Consider the following 22,331-nt stretch of genomic DNA (forward strand, 5'->3'; position numbering starts at 1 on the left):
GATTTATTGCAAAGGTGAAGCATTATTTAAGGAAAAGTTTTGTGTAATACCAAAGGAACTATATAGTGTATGTATGTAGCCCTTAGTATGTCTCACTGTTTAAACAAATAACTAAGGAGTTCTTAGGTGCACATGTTAATTAGATCTTATTGATCTAGTATTTTGAGCTCTAACTCAGAACTACTTAATGTGTACTATCATTTCAAGAACTGAAACTTAAATTCTCATTGTTTTGTTTTATTATTAATCTTGTTTTGTTCTAAGTGCTCACACTTAAACTTTTAAATAAATGCAATGACAGAGGCCAGGTTGCATTCCTATATGTACCTTATTTATTAAAACTACGGTTGCTTCATATATTTCAACCTGATTAGTGGTATTGCAGTATTTCCATATTAGTAATCTGATCTTTTTTAGTAGTGCTTTGGTAAGTGCTAGTCATCCCTTTTCCTACTCTGTGTGATTATTTCAAATTTACTTTCCCCTTCAAGTTTCCTAGTCCAACAAGACTCCATCCTCCTACTAAACAGATGATGCTGCCTTTTTTTTTTTTTTTTTAACAGGAAAAAGTTTATTTAGAAAATCACAGAGGTAGAAGTAGTGAGCTGTAGACGAAATTGGCTTGGGAAACAAGTTAGAGAAAAAGAAGGTGCCCTTGGAGCTCAGGAGACAGATTCTGCGCCTTCAGAGATAAAAGAGGGAGGAGAGGTTTGGGTGGAGAGGGAGAGGGGAGATGGGGGGGGGAGAGGGAATGAGAATGAGGGAGCATGAGGGAACATGGGGGAGCACTCTGTGTGCCCTGGAGAAAGAAGGGGTGGGGAAAGTCTTGGGCATGCTCCATAGGGCTGCCAGAAACTGTCTTAATTCATGGAGAAAATACATGTCATATAACATGAACAACTCCAGAGTCTTATTTGTCTCTTTCTTTACAGGTCTTTTGTCTTTTCAGCTTCCTTTCTATCTTAAAGGAAGCACTTTTATTCTTTGTTTCCAATATTAACCCTTTTTCGCTTTTTATCTCATCTCCTGAATTTTGTGAGGTCTTGTGCTATCATTTATTCCCTTTCAGGTATGTTTAGTTTCTGAGTGTCTTCAGGTTCCTCTCCTCATCCTATAAGAATGCTCAAGCCTCTTCTACCCTAAAGTAGCCTTCCTTTTGATATTGTTGTAAATAACCTGGTTATTAATTAACAGGAAAGGGAAAAAGGGAAGGCCAGATCATGTAGGCATGCCATTTATGCCAGGAAGCTGCAGGTCTGTCCCCCCGGATCCTGGGGAGAGGGACTAGACAAGGGAAAATAGACGCATGCCCAGTAAGGTCTGGGTGACATAGGAAAGGTTCTTGTTTGTCAGTCACACCTGGGAGCAGGTCATTGGCCAGAACAGGCCACTAAAAACTTGGGAAAATTTAAGATACATAAGCTGAACAAGGGAGCTCTCTTGTTGCTCTTGCGCACTGGGCTGCAGGCTCTCTTGTTGCAGGGGGCATACTCCCCTGCATTTGCCCACATGGCTCATGGCCTTGTGAACCCCACACACAATGGACTGATGGACTACAACTAGTCTGATACTATACTGGACCCAGCTCCACCATGGAACAGAAACTCTGGATACTGGCTTTGCTTTTAGCTCTACTGAATCCCCAGCTGTACCTTTTCCAGGACTGGGTTAAGGGAAATGGGGCTTTGCAAACCAAGGGATGTAATTCCATGCAAATAAAGCTTTCTACCACATCTCATCTTCCCGTGGCGGCCTCTGGAAATTCTTATTCCAGTGGTACCCCAAGAACCCCACTCTCACTAGCAAAGGAGTAGGGCAATCCACTCAATTCTCCAATAACACTTTCACAGGGCTTCACCTTGGAGTTTGCTGTTCTCACTTTTTTTTCTCAGTCTCTTACAGCCTCCTGGATCTCAGTTACACGCTAATAAAACTGTTTTCCAAGTCAGTCAGTAATAACAATGATGGTGGTACTAATATAAAATAGTTACTGTTTGAGTCTTGCTCAGCACTATTCTAAGTACTTTACATGGGATCCAATTTAATTCTCACAATAATCCTCTGAGGTAGTATGCTGCTTACTTACTATCTGTAGAATCTTAGGTAAATTATTTAACCTCTCTGTTTTAGTTGCCTCATCTGTAAGTTCAGAATAATACCTACCAACCTACCTCAAAAGGAAACAGACATAAAGAGCTTAAGTAACCCAATATAGATTTGCATGATTTGGGATTAGAACCCAGACAGTTTTGTTAACCACTTTGCTCTCTTTTCAGTGCTTTTGGTGAGCCAATTGATAAAACCAGTGACTTACTAATTTTTATTCTTTTTGATCTTCCTATAGCAATTGGTAATATCTCTCCTCTTTTCCATACTAAAACTCTTTTCTCTGCTGGTTTCCACATCACCTGGACCTTGATTCACCTTGTGCTCCCAGTGACATCTAAACTTTATTTCGTTTTTCTTTTTTGTGTCCAGTCCCTAAATGTTGTTTTTTTGAGGTTTGCGCCCCTCCCTTACCCTTCCTACAGGACCAAAAGTTTAGGTTATAACTTCCACAATCTCTAGGCTAGACCTTTCCCCTGAGTTCCAGATTCTTGATTTCAACTTCAATGCCCTGTAGGCATCTGAATTTCAATATGTTGTTGACCTTTGAGTATTGTAGTATTGTGATTTGAATATATCACATCTGATTAAAATACAGCTTGTTTTGTTCTTTCTACCTCTGTGACTGAAGAATAGCTAGTTTTAGAAGCAGGAGAAAATGTTGGCTCCCTTTTTCTTTTTCACTTGTGTTTACATTAATACTTCCTGCAGTTCATTTCTTTGGGAGAATATATATATATATTTAAGATCATGGTGCTTTATAACCAGAGAATACATGATTAGGAGGGTCCACAATTAGGGTTCCATGCTCAGGAATGTACATATTCAGGTATTACACATAATCAAGAGGTTACATGCTCAAGTGGAGCTATGTTCAGGGGAGATTAAAATTAAAGCAGGTCATGATCAGAAAAGTCTACAATTAGGGCTTTGATCCTCAAGAAGTTACATGTACAGGGGTAACAAAATCAGAAAGATCCATCCTCAAGATGAACTAGGATCATGGAAATGAATACTTACAGAATTCCATGAGCAGAAATGTCCATAATTCTTAGCTACATGCTTAGAAGTGATTGTGCTCATTGCTTCCATATTCAGGAGGGTCCAGGCTCAGGTTGTTTATGCTCAGGAACTTCCATACAAGAGATTCCATTGTCAAGAGGGTTCATTCTCAGAAGTGTTCCATTATCAGTGTGGATCTGTACTCAAGTGAGCCCATGCACAGGAGGGTACATGTTGAAGTATTAAACATAGTGAAGGGGGCACATACTGAAATGGGGCTATGTTCAAGGGAGATTAAAATCAAAGCAAGTCATTATCAGAAGGGTCCATGCTGAAGTATTTCATGCTCAGGCAGGTACGTGTATAGGAGATATACATACTCAAGTGGGTATATGCTCAAAAGAGGCTATGATTAGGGAAGTTGATTCTTAGTGCAGTCCATGATCAGAAGCATCCACTCTCATTGAGTTGATGATTAGAAGGAATTATGCCAAAGGATTCCATGTTCAGAAGTATCATAGGAGGGGTCTGTTGTCTGAAGGAACATAGCTAGCTAGGTCTATGCTCAGGCCTCCCAAAAGTACATATTTGGGATTTATACATGATCAATGGAATACATGCTCAAGAGGGGCTAAGATCATGGTAGTTTTTATCCAAAGAATACATGATTGGATGGGATGACAAATTGGGTTTCCATGCTCAGGAAGATACACATACAGGGGTTATACAAAATCACAAGGGTAAATGCTCAAAGTGAACAATGTTTAGGGAAAACAATTAGTAGAGCATTCCTTGAACAGAAGAGTCTACATATATTAAGTCCATCCTTAGAAGTGATTAGGCCCACTGTTTTCATGTTCAGGTGGGGCCATGTTCATGTCATTTATCTTTTAAAGTGATTATTTTGTGAGTATTAAATTACCTAAAACTAGATACTATCCTTAAATCCATTCACCCAAACTTTAGTACCTTGTAATAGTAATATGCTGAAAGAGAATTGAAAACTGAGAATACAACCTTGTTAAAGTATGTGATACAAGACAGTTGACTTTTAGAATGAATGAAGATGGCAGTGTCAGTTTATACATTATTAGTAATTTTTAATTTCTTCCTATTTCTTTAGGTTAAAAGTATAATTTAATGCATTTTTTTCTTGTATCCTAGTGGATAATTTTATGTACCTACTGGGATATACATAATCAACTTTGAATATTAGTGACCTACTGTATAGGTTAAAGGTTAAATTGCTTAGCATGGTATATAAGTTCCTATACATTTTTGTTTTAACTTATGTTTTAAGCTACTTTTTTCACTTCTGTGGCCACTTCTCTTTTCATAGCATATCTTGTAATTTCCTTAAACTTTTTATATCACCTTATCTTTGTTTACATTGCTTCGTTAGTCTGAAGTATCCTTACTTCTTACCTTTTCATGGCAAAATTCTACCTATTAGAAACCAGCATACACATCATTTCTTTTGGGGAGCTTTTCTTGAGAAGGTAATACAGTCTAGTGGCTGATCGTATAGGCTGTAGCTTCTAATGAGATATTTGACTGGATTTTCATGGAAAGTTCTTTTGCCTTGGACAGACTACTAAACTTTGATGTGCTTTATTTCCCTATCTGAAAATATGGATACTAATACTGTTTATTTGCTGAGTTGTTGGGAAGATTATTTAAAATCATACATATAAAATACCTGGCACACAGTGAGTTCTTTATAAATGACACCAATTATTAATTCTAAGATGCATTTAAAAATATTTTAATCTTGTAATCAAGATGCATATTTAAAGTATTATTTATATTGCTTCCACAAAGGTGTTATTAAATTAAAAGTGCACTTTTATTGTTGATGGCATCTTCAAATTAAGAAAATATCTTGGTGGCTGCCTTTCTTGTGCTCTTAGCATTTATACATACCTGTTTTAGGATTTAGTGTTTTATTTATGTAGCCATTAGTCTCTTATCTATTTCCTCTTTTGCCTTGTGAACTTCTCAAGATCAAGGATCTTTGCATTTGCAGTGCATAAACATAACACCCAGTACACAGTAGACTGTCAGTAGATGTTGATTGAAAGCGTTTCCTTATTTTTCCCCCTGCTGATATAGTAATAATTTGACAACTTCTAACACTCAGAAATAGAGTCATTAGATTTGCATTTTGGTGTTTCTCAAGCCCACATTGATTTTTTTGGTAGTTTAACATGGTTAATATTTAAATGATAAAATAATTACTGATCTTAAAAGTTAAATACAAATGGAAATTCTGCTTTTATTTTGCAAGAACGCTTACTGAAGATGACCCTAGAGGAAAGACGCAAAGAATACATAAGGGACTATGTTCCCCTGAGCAGTATCCTGTCGTGGAAGGAGGAGGTGAAGGGCAAGAGCCAAAATGATGGTAAGTTTCTCAGAATATTTTTCAGGTAGATACTGTTGCCATTTTTTAAATGACTTCTGCAGGACAATTTTTGACAAAAATGAATAACAAGCAGCCGGTAAAGTGATGACAATTTTGTTATTTGAAATTATTGTTGGTTGTCATTTAATTGTTTTTAGCAATCTGTTATGTATTATTTAGACTTAGAAAATTATTATTGTTTTGTTTTTTTAATTTTATTTTTTTATCCTAACCCTAACCATTCTAAAAAAATACGCAATTATATTATGGTACTCTTTTATGGGTACTTTTAAAAAACTATTTTGCAGTAGTTTTTGAGAAAATTATATTAAGGATTGTTGCTTTGGTAGTGTGACCCTTTGAGTTTGTTTTGATTAGGTTTATTTATGTTGGATTTCTCCATGTTTATTTTAAGGATTGGATTCAGTTCAAAGACAGTGCATCAAGAAGAATAGAGAAAAACCAAATAACATTTCACATAATTTTAGAGAAGAGTATATATTTTGTGTGGTCTGGCATTATGTCTACATATAAAGTATTTGTGTGACAAATTTACTCTCTCAAACTTGTTATGATTTAATGAGAGTCTAGATTGAGGGAAAATATAAGTATTAGAATATAAATGAAATTTTAACTATTAACAAAGGTTCATGGAAGAAAATTCTAAAAAACAACAAATTTAATGTATGTTTAATATATTTATCTCTGAATTAACATTTATTGGTGTTTATGGTCTGGATGTCAAATTTAGAAGAAATAGGGTGCTTTTTAGGATACTTAACAGTTGGGAAAGAAAGGTAACTATGAAAGGGACTTGGAACATGCTGATTTCACAGGCTGTGGTCTTGATGGAACTATATAGGATATTATGGCCCAGAATGAGACTGACTAGCATCAAGTTCCTATGGACAAAATCCGTGGGAAGTAGCAGCCAAATTAAGCTTAGTATTGGTGAAGAAAACACGCTTACCTGAGAGTTTTGAGCTGTAGACAGAATTGTTTGTCTAGGAAGGCAAATCATGTGGATTCCTTTAGACTTTTCTCTGCCTGGAAATGTGTGCCCTTGGGCAAGTGGAGTAGCGGGTTTACCCCAAGTTCTAATGGGGTCATTAGTTGATTGGGGTGTACACATCTGACCTGCTTGCCTAGTATCCGAAGAAAATGCAAGTTGTTTTAATATTAGTCTAATGAAGACATCATTGAAAAAGTAGGTAGTGCTGTGTAATGAAAAGAATACAGAGCTAGAGATCAAAAGGACAATTCTGGGCCTTGTCTTACCTAGGGCCAAAAATTGCCAAACAATATAATATCAATGTTTGTGTAGAAAGAAGGAAGCAAGTAGATAAAATATTTTTACTTTGACTTGCCACTTTGACATTTGGAAAGTTATGGATCAGAAGTGCAAAGTAATGGGAGATGATTACCGAAACAGAAATCCATTTGTTTATTATTCATGTTCATATTTATAAAATACTATTAGTAAATCTTTGGAGTTATATGCTTCTTATTACTTCTTCCTCTGTATTAGCAGTTATGCAATAATTCTATTTTATTTGTCAGTTGCTTTGTTGTGGGGAATTTTAAAATGCTCCTCTGTCCTATTACGCTGTGTCTCTAGCACCTGGAATAGTGTTTCATGTATAGGTAGGCAATCAGTATATTAAATAATAATTCCTCAGAGGTTAACAGTCTACAAAGGGCAGTTCTTCCTTTTTAATTTTGTTTCAAATTTTAAAATGAGCATTGAAAACATATATAAAAAAGAGTGTATAATGAAGCTTTATGTACCCATTACTCAGTGTCAACAGTTACTACGAGGCCAATTTTATTTCATCTATGCCAGAGCTCTCTGTACATTTTTCCCAGACTATTTTGAAGCAATTCCTGTACATCATATCTATGTAAATATATGTAAGTATGCGTATATATGTATCTGAAAGATAGGGACACATTTTTGTTTTTATAATATAACCACAATACTATTATTACACCTAAAAATTAATAATTCTTATAATTAAATGTCCAATTAGTATTCATACTTTTCCTATTGTGTCATAAAGTGTTTTGCTTTTTTTGTACAATTGGTTTGCTTGAGTCAAGATCTAAACAAGGTCCATATATTGCTTTTAATTGACAGACTTCCTAAGTCTCTTAATCAGTAATTTCTTTTTTCTCTGTCCTTTCCTTGCTTTGTAATTTATCTGATGAATAAAGTAGGTTATTCTTCTTACAGAATTTTTTACATTTTGCATTTTGCTGACTGCGTCTTCGTGGTGTCATTTAACATGTTCCTCTATCCCCTGTGTTTCTTATGAGCTAGTAAATACAGAAGCTTGATCAGATTTGGATTTAATTTTTTTTTGAAAGAATTGTACTTTCTTTTGCATAATATTAGAAGGCATATAGTGTCTGGTTCTCTCTCTGTAGTGAAAAAACTGATCATTAGTTGAAGTATTATCAAGCTAATTCACCCATTGTAAAGTTTGCTATCAACTTTTCACCTAAATGATTTTAGGTAGCCATAGATGATCATTATTTTTTAGGGGTTACAAAATAGTGTTATTTTAATATCATTCATTCTTCATTTATTAATTTGACTTCTATAAAGACTTTTTTTTTGAATCAACATCTTTGTTTTCATGCAATACAGTTTATGCAGAAAAGGCAGAATAAGTGCTAGATTTCTTCTTTTTTTCCAGTTTTCAAATTAAGTTGGTTCTCTGAAATTTAAAATGATTGAACAGTTTGAAAAAATGGTATTTAAAACAGGATGGAACTCAGTAGGCATAAAAAATATTGGAAAGGAATGTTTCCTATTTAATCATCTGATACTGATTCCTTTTTATGTTATCATACTCATTTTGAACACTGTAATTTAAAACTGAAATCTGTAGAAGCAGAGGAAGACTCAGAGCAAAACACCCCAGCTTCTTAGATACAAATCTTTTATTTTGAGTGGGTAGTGGTTTTTCCCTCCTCTTACATGATCTTAAAATGAATTTATAATTTTTAAAAAAGGTGTTTTGTCTAAAGTAATTAAGACCACTCTCATTTCTTTGAAAAATTAATCTGGCCCCTCTTCTCTTGGCCTTTTACTGTACTACTACCTTTTTTGGTCTCTACATCTAGCCACACTATCCTTTGTTTCTTCAATGTACCAAGCTCTCTCCTACTACTGGGTCTTTTTCTGATTTTTTTTCACTACTTCTCTCACCTTCGTAATTTTTCTCAGCTTTCAGTTTTCAGTTTGCAACCCATCTGTTCTCTCTGAAGTCTTCCCTGTGCTTTCATAGAGCTATGTTCCTTTTCATAGAGCATTTATATAAATTTATTTTTATGTACTAAATTTTAGGATTATCTGATCATGGTCAGTCTCTTTATGAGATTGTAATTACCATGAAAATAAGGATGGTCTTTAAATTCTTCTCTATATTCCTGGCATCTAGCATAGTGCTTGATGCACAGTAGCTATTCAGGACATATTTGCTGTGTGAATTGAACAAATGATAAATCATTTGCCTGATGGTATATTCCTGCATTATTTCCTTTCTTCCCACCTTTTCTTCACTGTATTTTAAAGATTCATGTGGAAATGACAGGTTTAGAAAATAAGCAGTACGCTTTTTAATGTAGGTAACAAATATACTTTAGATCTCTGTGATACAGGGTGGTTTTATTAAGTTTCAAAAGTTAGAGAGCTTGGTGATAAATTTCAGTAAAGATTTTCCTGAACTATTACACAGATAAATTGAGACAAAGATGTGAATTCATGTGTTACGTGTATCCATCAGCATTGTATATTATTATTGATAGTACTTAATAACTAAACTTTATGACTTCAATTTCTGTGAGCTTAAATGTCAACAGAGCTTAGGTTAAATGAGTGTAAATTTAAAAATTTAAGCCTGATATATTTTGAAGTGTTGAAAAATCTTAAAGTATTGCCATTTTAAATGCATTTATTTTGGCATTGTTGTTTCTTGACAGTAAAGCAATGTAAGAAACTGTTTCAGTGTATCTTCTTTATGCCCTTTGCTGAAGTAGTTGGTTTGCTTCAAAAAAGAACTTTGCTACAAAGAATTTGTTTTCCCATGGAAGAATTAAGCTAAATGGGCTAAATAACTTGTAAGAATTTTGAGAATAAATGACATTTATTCTACCTAATACGTTTTTGTGTAATGATATTCTCTGTGAAGGTGTGAGCACTGGTTTAGCCAAACATTTGTGAGGTAAGGTCAACTTCTACAGTGGAGACTTCGTGATTCTCTCCATGGCTTTGTTTGTCCCTTGCCTTTATTTCACTCTTAGTCTTTTTAACTACTTTCCAAGATTATTTTAACAACCCATAAATAAGTTTTATTGTGCACTATAGTGTGTACTACTAAGTGCTGTGTAAATTGTCCTTCTATTTAAGCTTGTTTTTAAAATAATGTACTAGAAATAAAAACACACACATCTTTTTACATATATATAAATAAACATGACTTGGCGTGGAGACCACAAGATGAAAAGTTCTTACTATGTATTTCCTAAGTCTGTAATTTCACCACAAATTCTATCAGTTTTCTTTTTAACCCACTAAATTAATTATACTTATAAATGTAGATTTTATTTAAATGCTTTTCGGTCAGTGTAGACAGATATGTTGAGATGATTACAGACCAGCAGCAGCCAAAGCACCCTTTTCCCTTTTTTTTCTTTTCTTTTTCCCTCTTGATTTTCTGTGTGTGTCTTTATAAAATCTTTGTTGTCTTTTCTGAAATATTTAGTTATTAACTTTTCATATAAGTATTCAAAACAAGGATTTACATAACAATTTAATGTTTAAGCCTTTCATTTAGAACCAAGTTGAAGATTACTGATGAATTAAGTACTAAAATATAGGTAATAAATACAGCTCAACAAAAGTTCACATGACTGGCCATGTGCATGCCACGGCAGATATATGTGCCTTTGGAGGTTTGGAAATTCTGAGGTTTAGTTTGGGCTATCTCTAGGGAAAGCCATAGATTTCAGATTGCTGGTTGTTCTCTAGAGATTGGATTCAGATGTATTCAGTGTTTTAAGAATCCAGACTACCCCAACAAAGATTGGATTCTACCATCAAACTTAGATTTGAGATTGTGTCTGCCATATGAAAATAACAGATTTTCCAAATTTTATAATTCTCTTGTGTTAGTGATTCTGTTAGGATAAAAATCTTATAAACACTACTCATTGCTTCTGAATGGAATGGACTCTGTCACAGTGCTTTTATTTTTATTTTTTGTCTTTGGAAGTCTTTAGAAAGACTTTGGATGAAACTCAGTCATAGTAAAAGCACTTTCTTTACTGGGTGGTAATTGAACAAGATGTTTTCTAATGTGTCTTTCTGACTATTGATATTCTTATTCTAAAATAATATGATTTCATATAAGTGGTTTTCCTTTTCTGATCCTTGACCGTGTAATTTATCAGAGTTTCTGTTGGTGAGTAAAACACTAGTGATTTTTTCCCTTAATGTAAGAGAACTAAATGCAGATCACTGTTCTGTTTCTAAGTAAGTGATTGAACACAGTAAGCCAAGGTGTACTTTGAAACACTGATTGGATTCAGTGAGAGAATGGATTCAAGGAATAGTACTTTTTTATTTTGCAGATACCACTGCAAAATATTGTTACCTGATTTTCCTGGAGGCATAGGAAAATTCTGATTGTTGGTTCTCGCAGGGTTTAGTTGGTGAAAGGGGTCACTGTTAATTTTATTTTTAATTAAAAAAATAACAATGGACATGACCCTTCATTTTTCCTACTTTCTTTCTTTTTGCTGTTAACAGTACTTGTATCCAGACTCTTTGGAATTATCAGTGCTTAAACAGCTAAATAAGGAATCTTGTGACCTTTCCCATTAGTGGGTCAAATGGTCATTACCAGGATTGTCTGTACACCTTTGGGGAACAAATTAAATAGATGGACAGCCAAACTTTTAGAAAGAGAGATAGGCATAGATACATCTTTTTCTTATTTTTTGCTACATACCCAATCTAGATGTCAAGTTACCTGAAATTTACTTTTACTGAAAAATGACATAATGGATATAATACTCTCAGTTTGGTTTTGACCATTCATAATTTGCTTATAGCTCCAGGGTGGGATTTTAAAGACTATTTACCTATGTTCATGGAATGCTACAATGGGTAAATATAAGTTTTTCATAATAGTGGAAACAATGGGATTAAAACATCTTTTTTCTAGGTAAGGTTGTACTGCTACTCTAAATATGTCCTATATCTGTCTCTGTGAAAGAGACATCTCTAGATTTCTGTGATACTATATGAAGTACTTTTTTATTTAAAAGTAAATGTGTAATATCTCTGTGCTTATGGATTGAGCTCTATTACTTTGATAAAACATTGCTTAAATGCTCTGACATTTGTAATGAGCCTACAAATTGATATTAGCAACTTATTTAAGACTTTGTAATTACTTTTATAAATGAGTTCTAATTAGTTACAAGTAAATAACATAACTTTCTTTTAAATGTTGTTTGTATAAATTAAAAATTTACTTTAAAAAGAATATATTAAAACTAATGATAAATTGTCCTAACCGGTTTGGTTTAGTGGCTTGAGTATTGGACTTCGGACTGAAGGGTCCCTGGTTCAATTCCAGCCAAGGGCAGGTACCATGGTTGCAGGCTCAGTCCCTGGCCCCTGTCTGGATGGGTATGGAAGGCAACCACTCGATGTCTCTCTCTCACGTTGATGTTTCTCTCTTTCTCTCCCTCTCCCTCCCGCTCTCCCTGAAGAGCAATGGAAAAAATATCCTTGGGTGAGGATTAAAAAAAAATTAAGTTTTTATTCTAAGCATTAATTTATTAGAGTTGGTCACTGCTGTACATTTATATATCTGTGTATTTATATTTTTATAAAACAAAGGAATATATTAAATCATGGTCATTATAAAGCACTCAGAAAGTACAAAAACATAGAGTTAAAAAGATTATAGTTTCCCCTTCCCCAAACACAGAATTTCAAACAGATAAGTACTGATAACATTTAGGTAATTATCTTTCTAGACCTTTAAATGTTTTTTAGTTTATTTTTATTTAATGCAACAATGTGTCAGGCATTGTTCTAAGCATTTATAAATAGTCGGGAGTTTTAATGAAGACCTAAAAAGCCTAGGAAGTGAGTAATAAGTATGGGGAACTGAGGCTGAGGGGTTAATTGTATGGTTAACCCAGTCAGTCTGGTACTGGTATCTGTGCTCTCAATCCTGCTGCCTCTTATGCTTTTATAAATACTTTACTACTGTATGTTAGTATAAAAACTAACATTCTATGTACATGGTGCTTTGGAGCTTGCTTTCCCACTTTACACTGTATTTTAACATTTCCTTGTTTTGTTCTTAAATGGCTATATGTTTTACTTAAATTTAAGTAATAACTTACTTAAATTTATTTACCATAACTTATTTTATACTTGATGGAAACAGTTTTTTCACTATTGCAAACAAGGTTATGATGAATATGTTTGTAATCTTTGTGTATATGTTTTTCTACAAGATAGAGTCATAAAAATGGAACTGTTGGGTCGTAGTCAGTATTTGTTCATGATTAGGCTGTAGAGAATTATTATTTTTATATAAATGTATGTTTAGAGCTCTTCCATCCTTTTATACATACGGGATCGTACTCTAATACAGTTAATAAGAAAATCTAATGATTTACTTGATTTTATTTTTAATGGCTTCATAGTCTATATTGTATGGAGGTATTGTGATTTTATTTAATCACTCCCTTATTGATGGGCATTTTGATGATATAAATTTTTAATTTAGCCAGTATAGCTAATATTTTACAGAATGTCTTTGTATATTTATCTTTGTATTCTTGTGTATGTTTATATCATATGAATAATTTCTAGCCATGGAATTGTTAGATCAAAAGAATCAAGGTTTTCAGTTGACATATATTTTTAGTTTCCACTTTTAAAGTGTTGAACCATCATTATATTCCCATGAATGATTTAAATCGTGTTTAAATTATTTAAATAACTTAAAGTATTATTTAAATAATAATTTTATAAGTTTATTAGCTGTTTGTTTTTCTGTTTATGCATTATGCAATCCACTTAAAACAAGCACTGTTTTAAGTAGATTGCATGTTTATTTAATGAATTATTTCCTAATATAATTTGCTTATTTTTAAAAATGATTTTTTTTCTTATGAATCCCCTAAGAATTTATTTTACATTAAGGAAAGTACTGTTTTGTTTTGTTTTGTTAATCCTCACCAGAGGATATTTTTTCCAATGATATTTAGAGAGAATGGAAGGGAGGGAGGGAGGAGGGGAAGAGGGAGAGAGAGAGAAAAACATCCACACATCAAGATTGTTGCTTGCTGCATATGCCCCAACTGGGGTAGGGGATCGAACCTGCAGTCCAGGTATGGGTCCTTGATGGGGAATCAAACCTGAGACCCTTTGGTGTGTGGGTGGATGCTCTAATCACTGAACCACACCAGCCAGGGCTAAGGAAATTACTTTTAGTTATATGTATTCCAGATTTTTTTGTTTTACCTATTGTCTGTTTTTAATGATTGTGCATATATGTATTTTTTACACAATTTTACATTCTTATTGGTCAGATGATGTTTTATAATATTCTTCATCTTGTTAGTTTTTGTCAGGCTTATTGCTAGATATTTATTTAATAGATTTAAAAAATTATGAATGGGATCTTTATTAGTTATTAATGAGGTATAGGGAAGTGTCAATTTTTGAATACTAATTTGGAATTTGTTATTAGTCTTAGTCTTTTAAGAGATACTCTTGGATTTTCTAGATAGACATTAAAGCCCTCTTCAAATGATGTTCTTATGGCTTCTTAATATTTGTACTTCTTATTTTTTCTTTTGCTTTGACTAAGGTCACCAGTACAGAGTTAATTAATAGATCTCATAGCAGGCATTTTGCCTTGCTCTTGACTTTAATGAGATTTATTTATGTATTAATTTATAGGATATTAATCTCATCTCTTAGGGGCACTTATTTTGAGGAAAGTAGTTTACCTAATAAATGTACACTACCTTTGAGGTTAAGAAATCTAACTTTTACATCAGTATTTGTGCCTGTGCAAACATTTTATTCTTAACTCTTCTATTTATATAGTGAGGATAATTATTAATCTGTAATGTAAAATTCCTATAAGGAAGTTACTAAACACATAAAATATCATTGTAGTCAGCCTATAAAAGGATCATTATATGACAGGTTGCCATTTACTGAGTGATTTTCAAGTACTTACTATATTTCACACTTGGGGCATGATTTCTGAATTATGGAAAATTTTTTGTTCTGAAATTTTGGTCGCTCTATTGTTGATCTTAAAAGTAATTTGCATTTTTTATTGTCATAATATAGTGAAAGTTTATTCAAACTTCTTATTTTTTCCTATCAGCTCTTAAATTTATTAATCAGGAAAATAGAGGGGTAAAGTAGTGCAGGTATACAAAAATGGTTAGCATACCCATTTTTTAAATCATTCAGACATCTGACAAGAATTCAGTAATGTACAGGACACAGTTTCTGCCTTCTGAATTCTATATGATGTTTAACAGTCTATTTTCTCAGCTGAGATTTACTGAGACTAATATTTTCATAATCTTCAATTCCTGGCACAATGACTGGAATCTGTTCAGTTTTTGGTATAATTTTGCATAACATATTTACTATTTATGAAACCTATCCAGTATCTGATTCAAATTCTGAGTCAGTTGATATGGTTATGGCCCAGGAGCCTGTACCTATTAACAAGTAACTCAGGGGTTTTTTTTTGTTTTGTTTTTTCCCCCTTGTGGTTGCTCCCCATAAATACAAAAGTTTTTTCTGAATATTTTCCATTATATCTAATAGAAAATAAACTTTGGAGAAAGAGGTTCACTGTCATTTTCCATGTCTTAGTAATGTAAATTTACCTTTCACTTTAGACTTGAGCTTTTAATTTTAGAGTAATCTGGGTGATTACTCTAAATTAACCTTTTAATTAATCTTTTTTCCTCAAGATTTTTATCATGGCGTAGGCACATAGAGCTTGAAAAAGTTATGCATTTCACATGAGGCAATATATATATTCCTCATCCGAGGATATGTTTACTGATTTTAGAGAGAGAGAAAGGGAGATGAAAGAGATATGAAATAGAAACATCGACTGGTTGTCTCCTGTAGTTGCCCCGACCAGGAATTGAACCTGCAGCCTTTTTGGTACAGGGGATGACACTCCAACCAACTGAGCCACCTGGATGGGGCCTAATGTATATTTTTAATAATGTAAGTCTAACCTTTATTTTAAAGAGTATTGCACATGAGTAGCTGGTTATATTTTAAGGTAGCTTGTAATATATTAGAGCCTTTTTTGTATTTTTATATCATACACTAAAAAATATAAACAAATCTTGAGCAGTAGAAACATGATTGCAAGTTTTTAGAATTTACTAATTTTGAATTCATTGCTTTGGCCAAAACAGAAGTGCTGATGGGAGTTTAATCTGTTATAATATTTCTATAAAAATCCTACAGTAAAATTTTATTTCAGCAAATATTTTTATTGGTGAGTAGAATCAATAGTTTTCTATTTGCTTTTGTCATGTTCATTTCTTTCTTTCATTGGTTTTCTATTTTTAGAATGTGAATAAAAAAATTAATTGTAAGAGTTAAAAAAATATTTTCACAAAGCCCTATTTAGTAATTAATAAGGCTCCTTTCATGGAATTATATAGCTGACATCAAATGTATTTTATCATGATGGGCATGTAAATATTTATTTGATAATTTTAGTAACAGGTGCATACTTTCTTGATTAATATCTTAATTGAACTGTATCCAGCTCAAAGGAATGGATATTTCATTTCTGAATTTAAGTCAGTGATGTTGCTAATCTCTGTGAACAAACCACCTGTGTTTGTGTGTATGGAGATGAGGGGTGAAAGTTAGGGATGATAGACTAAGAATTAATTGAGGTTAATGATAAGGGAAACAAACATTCAAAGAACAGATACTTATAAAGTACTTAATATTTTCCAGATATAGTTCTAAGAGCTTTACAAATGTTAATTTATGTAATTATCACAAAAACCCCATGAAGTGTAGGTATTGTTGGTAGGAGTAGGTAGTACTATTGTCTCACTTTACAAATGAGGTCCCTGAGGTACATCGGGGTTAGCTTGTCCAAAGTCACACTGCTATTGAGTGGCAAACTGAATTTGAACCCTGGCCTTCTGACTTTATATTTTTAATTATCCTCTGTTAATGCTGCCTTTTGTTTTCTAAAAGCATTGCTGATATGTTTATGTGTTATGTGTTTACTATTAATTATATTTGATTTTTGGAAAGATGTATTTTATGCTGTGCATTATAAAAGTTTTTATAGATTATTATAATGCCATGATGTTTGTTTTTAATTAAAAACACAATAACTATTAGAAAGGTAAAGTTGTGGATAATAAGATTGGCAATAATCACTGAACATTGTGATGAGGAAGGCTTTGTCTCAAGTAGATGTGTAACAATTACCACTTTATACCAGTTAAAAACATCATTCACATCTTTGTAATCCATCTGTGTTCCAAATTTGCACTTTTACAATCTATTGAAAGTTTTAAAAATCTGGTTTTTTTTTAACCCAGTCACCGTTTTTTCAGTAGAATGGACCACATACCACATATTGAACATAAACTATATTTTGCAAAACTTGTTTCTCAGACTGGATCACTAAGTTATCTATAGGTATTTACCAGGGAGTATGTGAAGCTACACAATAAAATAATTAATATTTTAAAGCACCATTTCTAAAAAGATTGGTGGGGGTGGAATATTAAATAATTTAGTTGCTCAGAATTTAAGAAGTTTTTTTTATGTTAAAACTAAAGGATTCTCAAGATAAGAGGCAAAGAATTTCATAATAATAGTTTCTACCCTAGAAATCCTGAAGGTGTATCAGCTCATTGTGTGGAAAGGTTTCAGGAGTGCTTGATTGTGTTTGGAGTCAGTTGGTGTCTTGGAAAGTTATAAAATAAGTAAACTAACCAGCATAAAATACTGGTCAGTAAAGTTGAGAAAGAGCCCTCACTTTATTGGTCAGTTAGTTGCCATAGTATCAATATACCCAAATGTTAATCAATAATCTTTGTTGGGCTGCTGAAAAGAATTGTATTATCAAAGACACATCTTGCTTTAAATCTTGGAAATAATGTTTTCTTGGCTTTTAAGCAAACCCCACTTTTAAGTAAATCCTAAGTGAATTAGGATTTACGTAAAAGATAATTTTGAGGTTGAACATGGTGTACCTTTAAGTGGCTTCTTCAGCTTCTTCAGTTTATTAAATACACAGCATTCAGGCCTGCATATAATATTGTATGATATATAAATAACATAATATAAATAAGTAAATAAATAAACATCATGGTGAAAGATTAAAAGGATATAAATTTAGAAACCTGTATAGTCAGTGTTTTATTTTTTTAAATACCTAATTGGTTTGAGTGTAAACAATATTAATATAATTCCCTTTAATTTCATTCTGAATACAGCGATTAAGGCTTGAATGTGCCACTTATTGTTTATTATTAAGTGTGACCATTAAAACAGTGATCATTTGACTAAGAGTGGCATGATTGTATTCTTAGAGTATCCAGATGGAAATTGTGGGTGTCAGAGAACCATTTAATAAGGTAATCATAGGGACAGCAAATTAAATAGTTTGCATGCTACCCTGGAGTATATTTTCTGTGTAGAATTTTCTGTCCAATAGCAGAGAAGAATCTAAAGCATTTTCTCTGCTTAGAAAATTAAATGAGAAAAAATATACATTGTTCTTTTGGTTTTGTGCCATTTAGACTTGACTGAAGAAGAAAAATAACGATTGTTAGAATTGGCATAATTCTCAGGTTTTCATGTCCTTACTCTTAAGTTTTTTGATTTATCACTGTATATTTTTTCATTCAAGCATGTTTAATTTACCTCATCTATAAAACTGTGTAGTTTGCAAATTTTCTATAACTTGGCTAATTACTTTCATAATAAGGAATATACTTACATAAAGTAAATTGTGCATGATAAAAGAAAAAAAACCTCTTAACTTCTATATTCAAATTTCTTTACTTATGCTTTAATAAGACGAACCAGAAGTAGGAATTAATGAGTTAGAGAGGTGTTTTGGGGGCTTGCTGATAGGATACAAGAGTATTACTAAAATGTTGGGGAGGGAAGAAACTATAAACTGAGGCTTCCAGATACATGATAGTAAATGTCTGAGACTCTTCTAAGGACATGCCCCTCAATTTTCTGTTGCTCTTGGTATTTTGGTGGTAGCAAACCAAGTCCAAATTGCAATGACAAAAGAAGTATAAGAATAAGAAAAAAATCCATAGCAGCTCTGGAAAATAGGAAAAGGTATAGTCAGTAGGCTAGAAAATTTAGGGGCTTCCTGGAAGATGTAAGACTGACAAGATTAGATTATTAAAAACCACTAATACTGAACATTCTGTAACTTAACATAGGGAAGATATCTGGTTTTCTGAGTGGAAAGTATACTTGCTTCTGTAATAGTTCAGAAATTCACGCAGTTTAGAGATGGCAGAGAAATGGCCCCGTAGGCAACAAAAGGTAATTAGAATACTATGAAGTCAGTGGATCTTGAAGAAAAATCTGACTGCTAGTCTCTTTCCTTTATCACACTAAGGGCAAAATCCACCCACAAAGTCCCACAGCCTTACATTATGGGCATGATGGGAGTGGGGGAGTCTCTTGAGAAAATAAAGCAGTGATCTACATCAGCCATCAGTATTACAATATAGATCATATTTAAGAAGATGAAGACAGTGATGAAATACTGGATATTTGCAGAAAATGAGCAGAGATAAAAAGAAGACTCGTATTAAAACAGCAAAGCAGATAGCCCAGAAATCATAGTTAATGTAAAAAAACAACAAACAAACTGAAAATTTCTGGTTAGAATTGAGAAAACATTGTATTGGGAAGGAACAGTGGAAAAAGTTTTAGATAATTAAAAATAAGATTGCCAACTAAACTCTCTAGAGGTAAAAAACTAGAGATGCTGGAATCCAGAGTGCTAAGTTGACTCCAGAGCTGTTCTCAGAATATTTACTAATCTAGAGGCTTCTATTTAAAGTTCACATCAGTTTGAGGGGATAGATTTTAGGGCCTCCACTAAATGGGCAGTTGAAATTGAGGCCTCTGCATAAGGCCCAGGCTCTTCAAGATCATGCTTCAATGAAAGAGCTTAGAAAATCAAACTTGACTTCCAGCAGAGAACATCAGAGTTTTCTTCTCTTGGTATGTGTGTGTGAGACCGGTAAGTCTCCTCTACAAGTGTGTGACCATAAGTCTGTCTTCATGTGGGTGTGAGAATCTAATTTATACTTCCTGCCTAGTTCAGGAAACTGTAGGCAGAGAAAATTATTTGAAAGTAGTCAAATGTTGGTATTGCTACAAAGCGCCTGACAGAAGCAGAAGTTCATACTCTCTCGCACCTTCACGATAAGCCTTTTAGTGTGCTGGTTGATGGAGCCTGAATGAAATGCTTTGAAGAAAATCAGCAATCATGGACAAAGAGTAAGTAAGCAGGTGAAATAAACAGCAGAATTAGACTTCTGTGAATATCAGATATTGAAATTAGTAGATAAGAGTATGGAATTACATAGGTGTATAAAATGTTTATAGAAATAAAATGGGGGATAAAAAATGTGAGCAAGGAACAAAATACTGTCAAGAAATACCAGGAAGATTTGAAAAAGAATATAACTTTCAGAAAATAAAAATATAATAATTGAAATTAAAAAACATTGAATAGCTTAAATAGATTAAACCCAGCAGAAGAAAAATTTGATGAACTTGAAGATAGATCTGGAAAAAAAACAGAGATAAGGAATTATGAAAGAGATATTTAGAAGCAGAAGAATAAACGTGTAACATATGTGAAGTTGGAGTTCCTGAGGAAAATGAAGAGACTGGTGACAGTCTATATCCAAAGAAGGAATGGCTGAGGATTTTCCAGAATTAAAAGATGTGAATCATTAGACTGATAAAATAGAGCAAATTAAAACTACAATGAGGTATCACCTCACACCTGCCAGAAAGGCTACCATCAATACATCAAGAAACAGTAGGTGCTGGCGAGGGTGTGGAGAAAGGGGAACCCTGGTGCACTGTTGGTGGGAATGCAGATTGGGACAGCCACTATGGAAAACAGTATGGAGTTTCCTCAAAAAATTAAAAATGGAACTGCCATTTGACACAGTGCTCTCACTTCTGAGAATATATCCTACGAATCCTGGAACCCCAATCAGAAAAAACATATGCACCCCTATGTTCATAGCAACAGCAGCACTGTTTACAATAGCTCAGATCTGGAAACAGTTGAAGTTCCCATCAATAGACAAGTGGATAAAAAAGCTGTGGTACATTTACACCATGAAATACTGTGCAGCTGTAAAAAAGAAGGATCTCTTACTCTTTGTGACAAATATCACATGAACTTACTTATGTGTGGAACCTAATGAACAAAATAAACTGATGAACAAAATTCGCCCAGAGGCATGGATGCATGGCACAGACCGACAGATCATAGAGGGGAGAGGAGGTGGGAGTTGTGGAAGAGATTAACCAAAGAACTTATATGCATATATACATAGTCTATGGGCACAGACAATAGTGTGGTGAAGGCCTTGGGCTGGACAGGGGCAGGATGAAAGGGGTGACAAATGGGGGGACATCTGTAATACTGTCAGCAATAATAAATAAACATACAAATAAATGGAAAAAAATAGGGGTCCAAGCCTTATCACAGAGAAAATGCCCTGCTTTTATAATAAAAAAAAAAAAGCAAAGCCATACTATATATAGTTTTATAGACAGACACATATGTAAAAATATACAAAGTAGTCCATGGAAATGATAGACACCTTATTTAGGTTATCTCTGGGCGTAAAAGAAAAGTATTTCTGTAATCTAGATATTTTTTTAAGTAAGGTGGTGGATACATAAGTATTAAATATCTTACCTTTCTTTGTATGTCTAAAATGTTTTATAAGTTTTTTGTAAAGGGAGGTAGCAGTATTGACAGTGAAAGTGACATTTCTTTCAGACAGTAGAGCAAAATGAATTGAGCATTTTAGAGAAAAGTTTGAGACCTATAAAGTAGATCCAGAAGATCAGTATCTGTGAAATAGGAATTCCAGAAGTAAAAAATGTGCACATATTGGGAAGCAGTAGATAATAAAATAGTAGAATAAACTTTTCTTGGGCTGAAGAATGCCATCAACTAAGAGATGCTGAATCAAATTTCTGGTAAAATCAAATACTGGTAAAACTTCTGAATTCTAAGAGTGAAAAGAAAATCAAGTTTCCAGATAGAGTAACCAGGCTTACCCTAATGGAAAAAAGGAGCAGATTGGCATCTGATTTTTCTTATGCAGCACTGGATACTAAGAAACAGTGGAGAATGCCTATAGGATTCTGAGATAAAAGTGTTCTGATCCTACAGTTCTGCATAAAGCAAAAACTATTGTTTAGGTATGAAGGCAAAATATATATTCATTCCAAAGGACTGAACTATTACAGTTGTAGATTTAAGTAAATGAATGTATTATTTGGAAGTACTTATGCAAAGTGAAATGAATCAGAATAAAGAATTCTGGACACAAAAAGGAAAGGTACAGGCATACCTCAGAGATATCATGGGTTTGATTCCCGACTATTGCAATAAAGTGAGTATTGCAATAAAGCAAGTCATAATTTTTTTGCCTTCAATATGTAAAAAAC

At 33.4% G+C, this 22,331-nt stretch overlaps 1 protein-coding gene across 1 annotated transcript in view; it reads left to right on the forward strand.

Annotated features, from left to right (window-relative positions):
- MACROD2 (mono-ADP ribosylhydrolase 2) overlaps positions 1-22,331 on the forward strand; it is a 1,375,516-nt gene that overhangs the window by 2,614 nt on the left and 1,350,571 nt on the right. The window contains exon 2 of the mRNA XM_081149406.1: positions 5,396-5,512. Coding sequence (XP_081005532.1) covers positions 5,396-5,512 — 117 coding nt within the window. The remainder of the gene's footprint in view (positions 1-5,395; positions 5,513-22,331) is intronic.

The sequence above is a fragment of the Miniopterus schreibersii genome, assembly GCF_964146895.1.
Source record: "Miniopterus schreibersii genome assembly, chromosome: 10".
Classification (NCBI taxonomy): domain Eukaryota; kingdom Metazoa; phylum Chordata; class Mammalia; order Chiroptera; family Miniopteridae; genus Miniopterus; species Miniopterus schreibersii.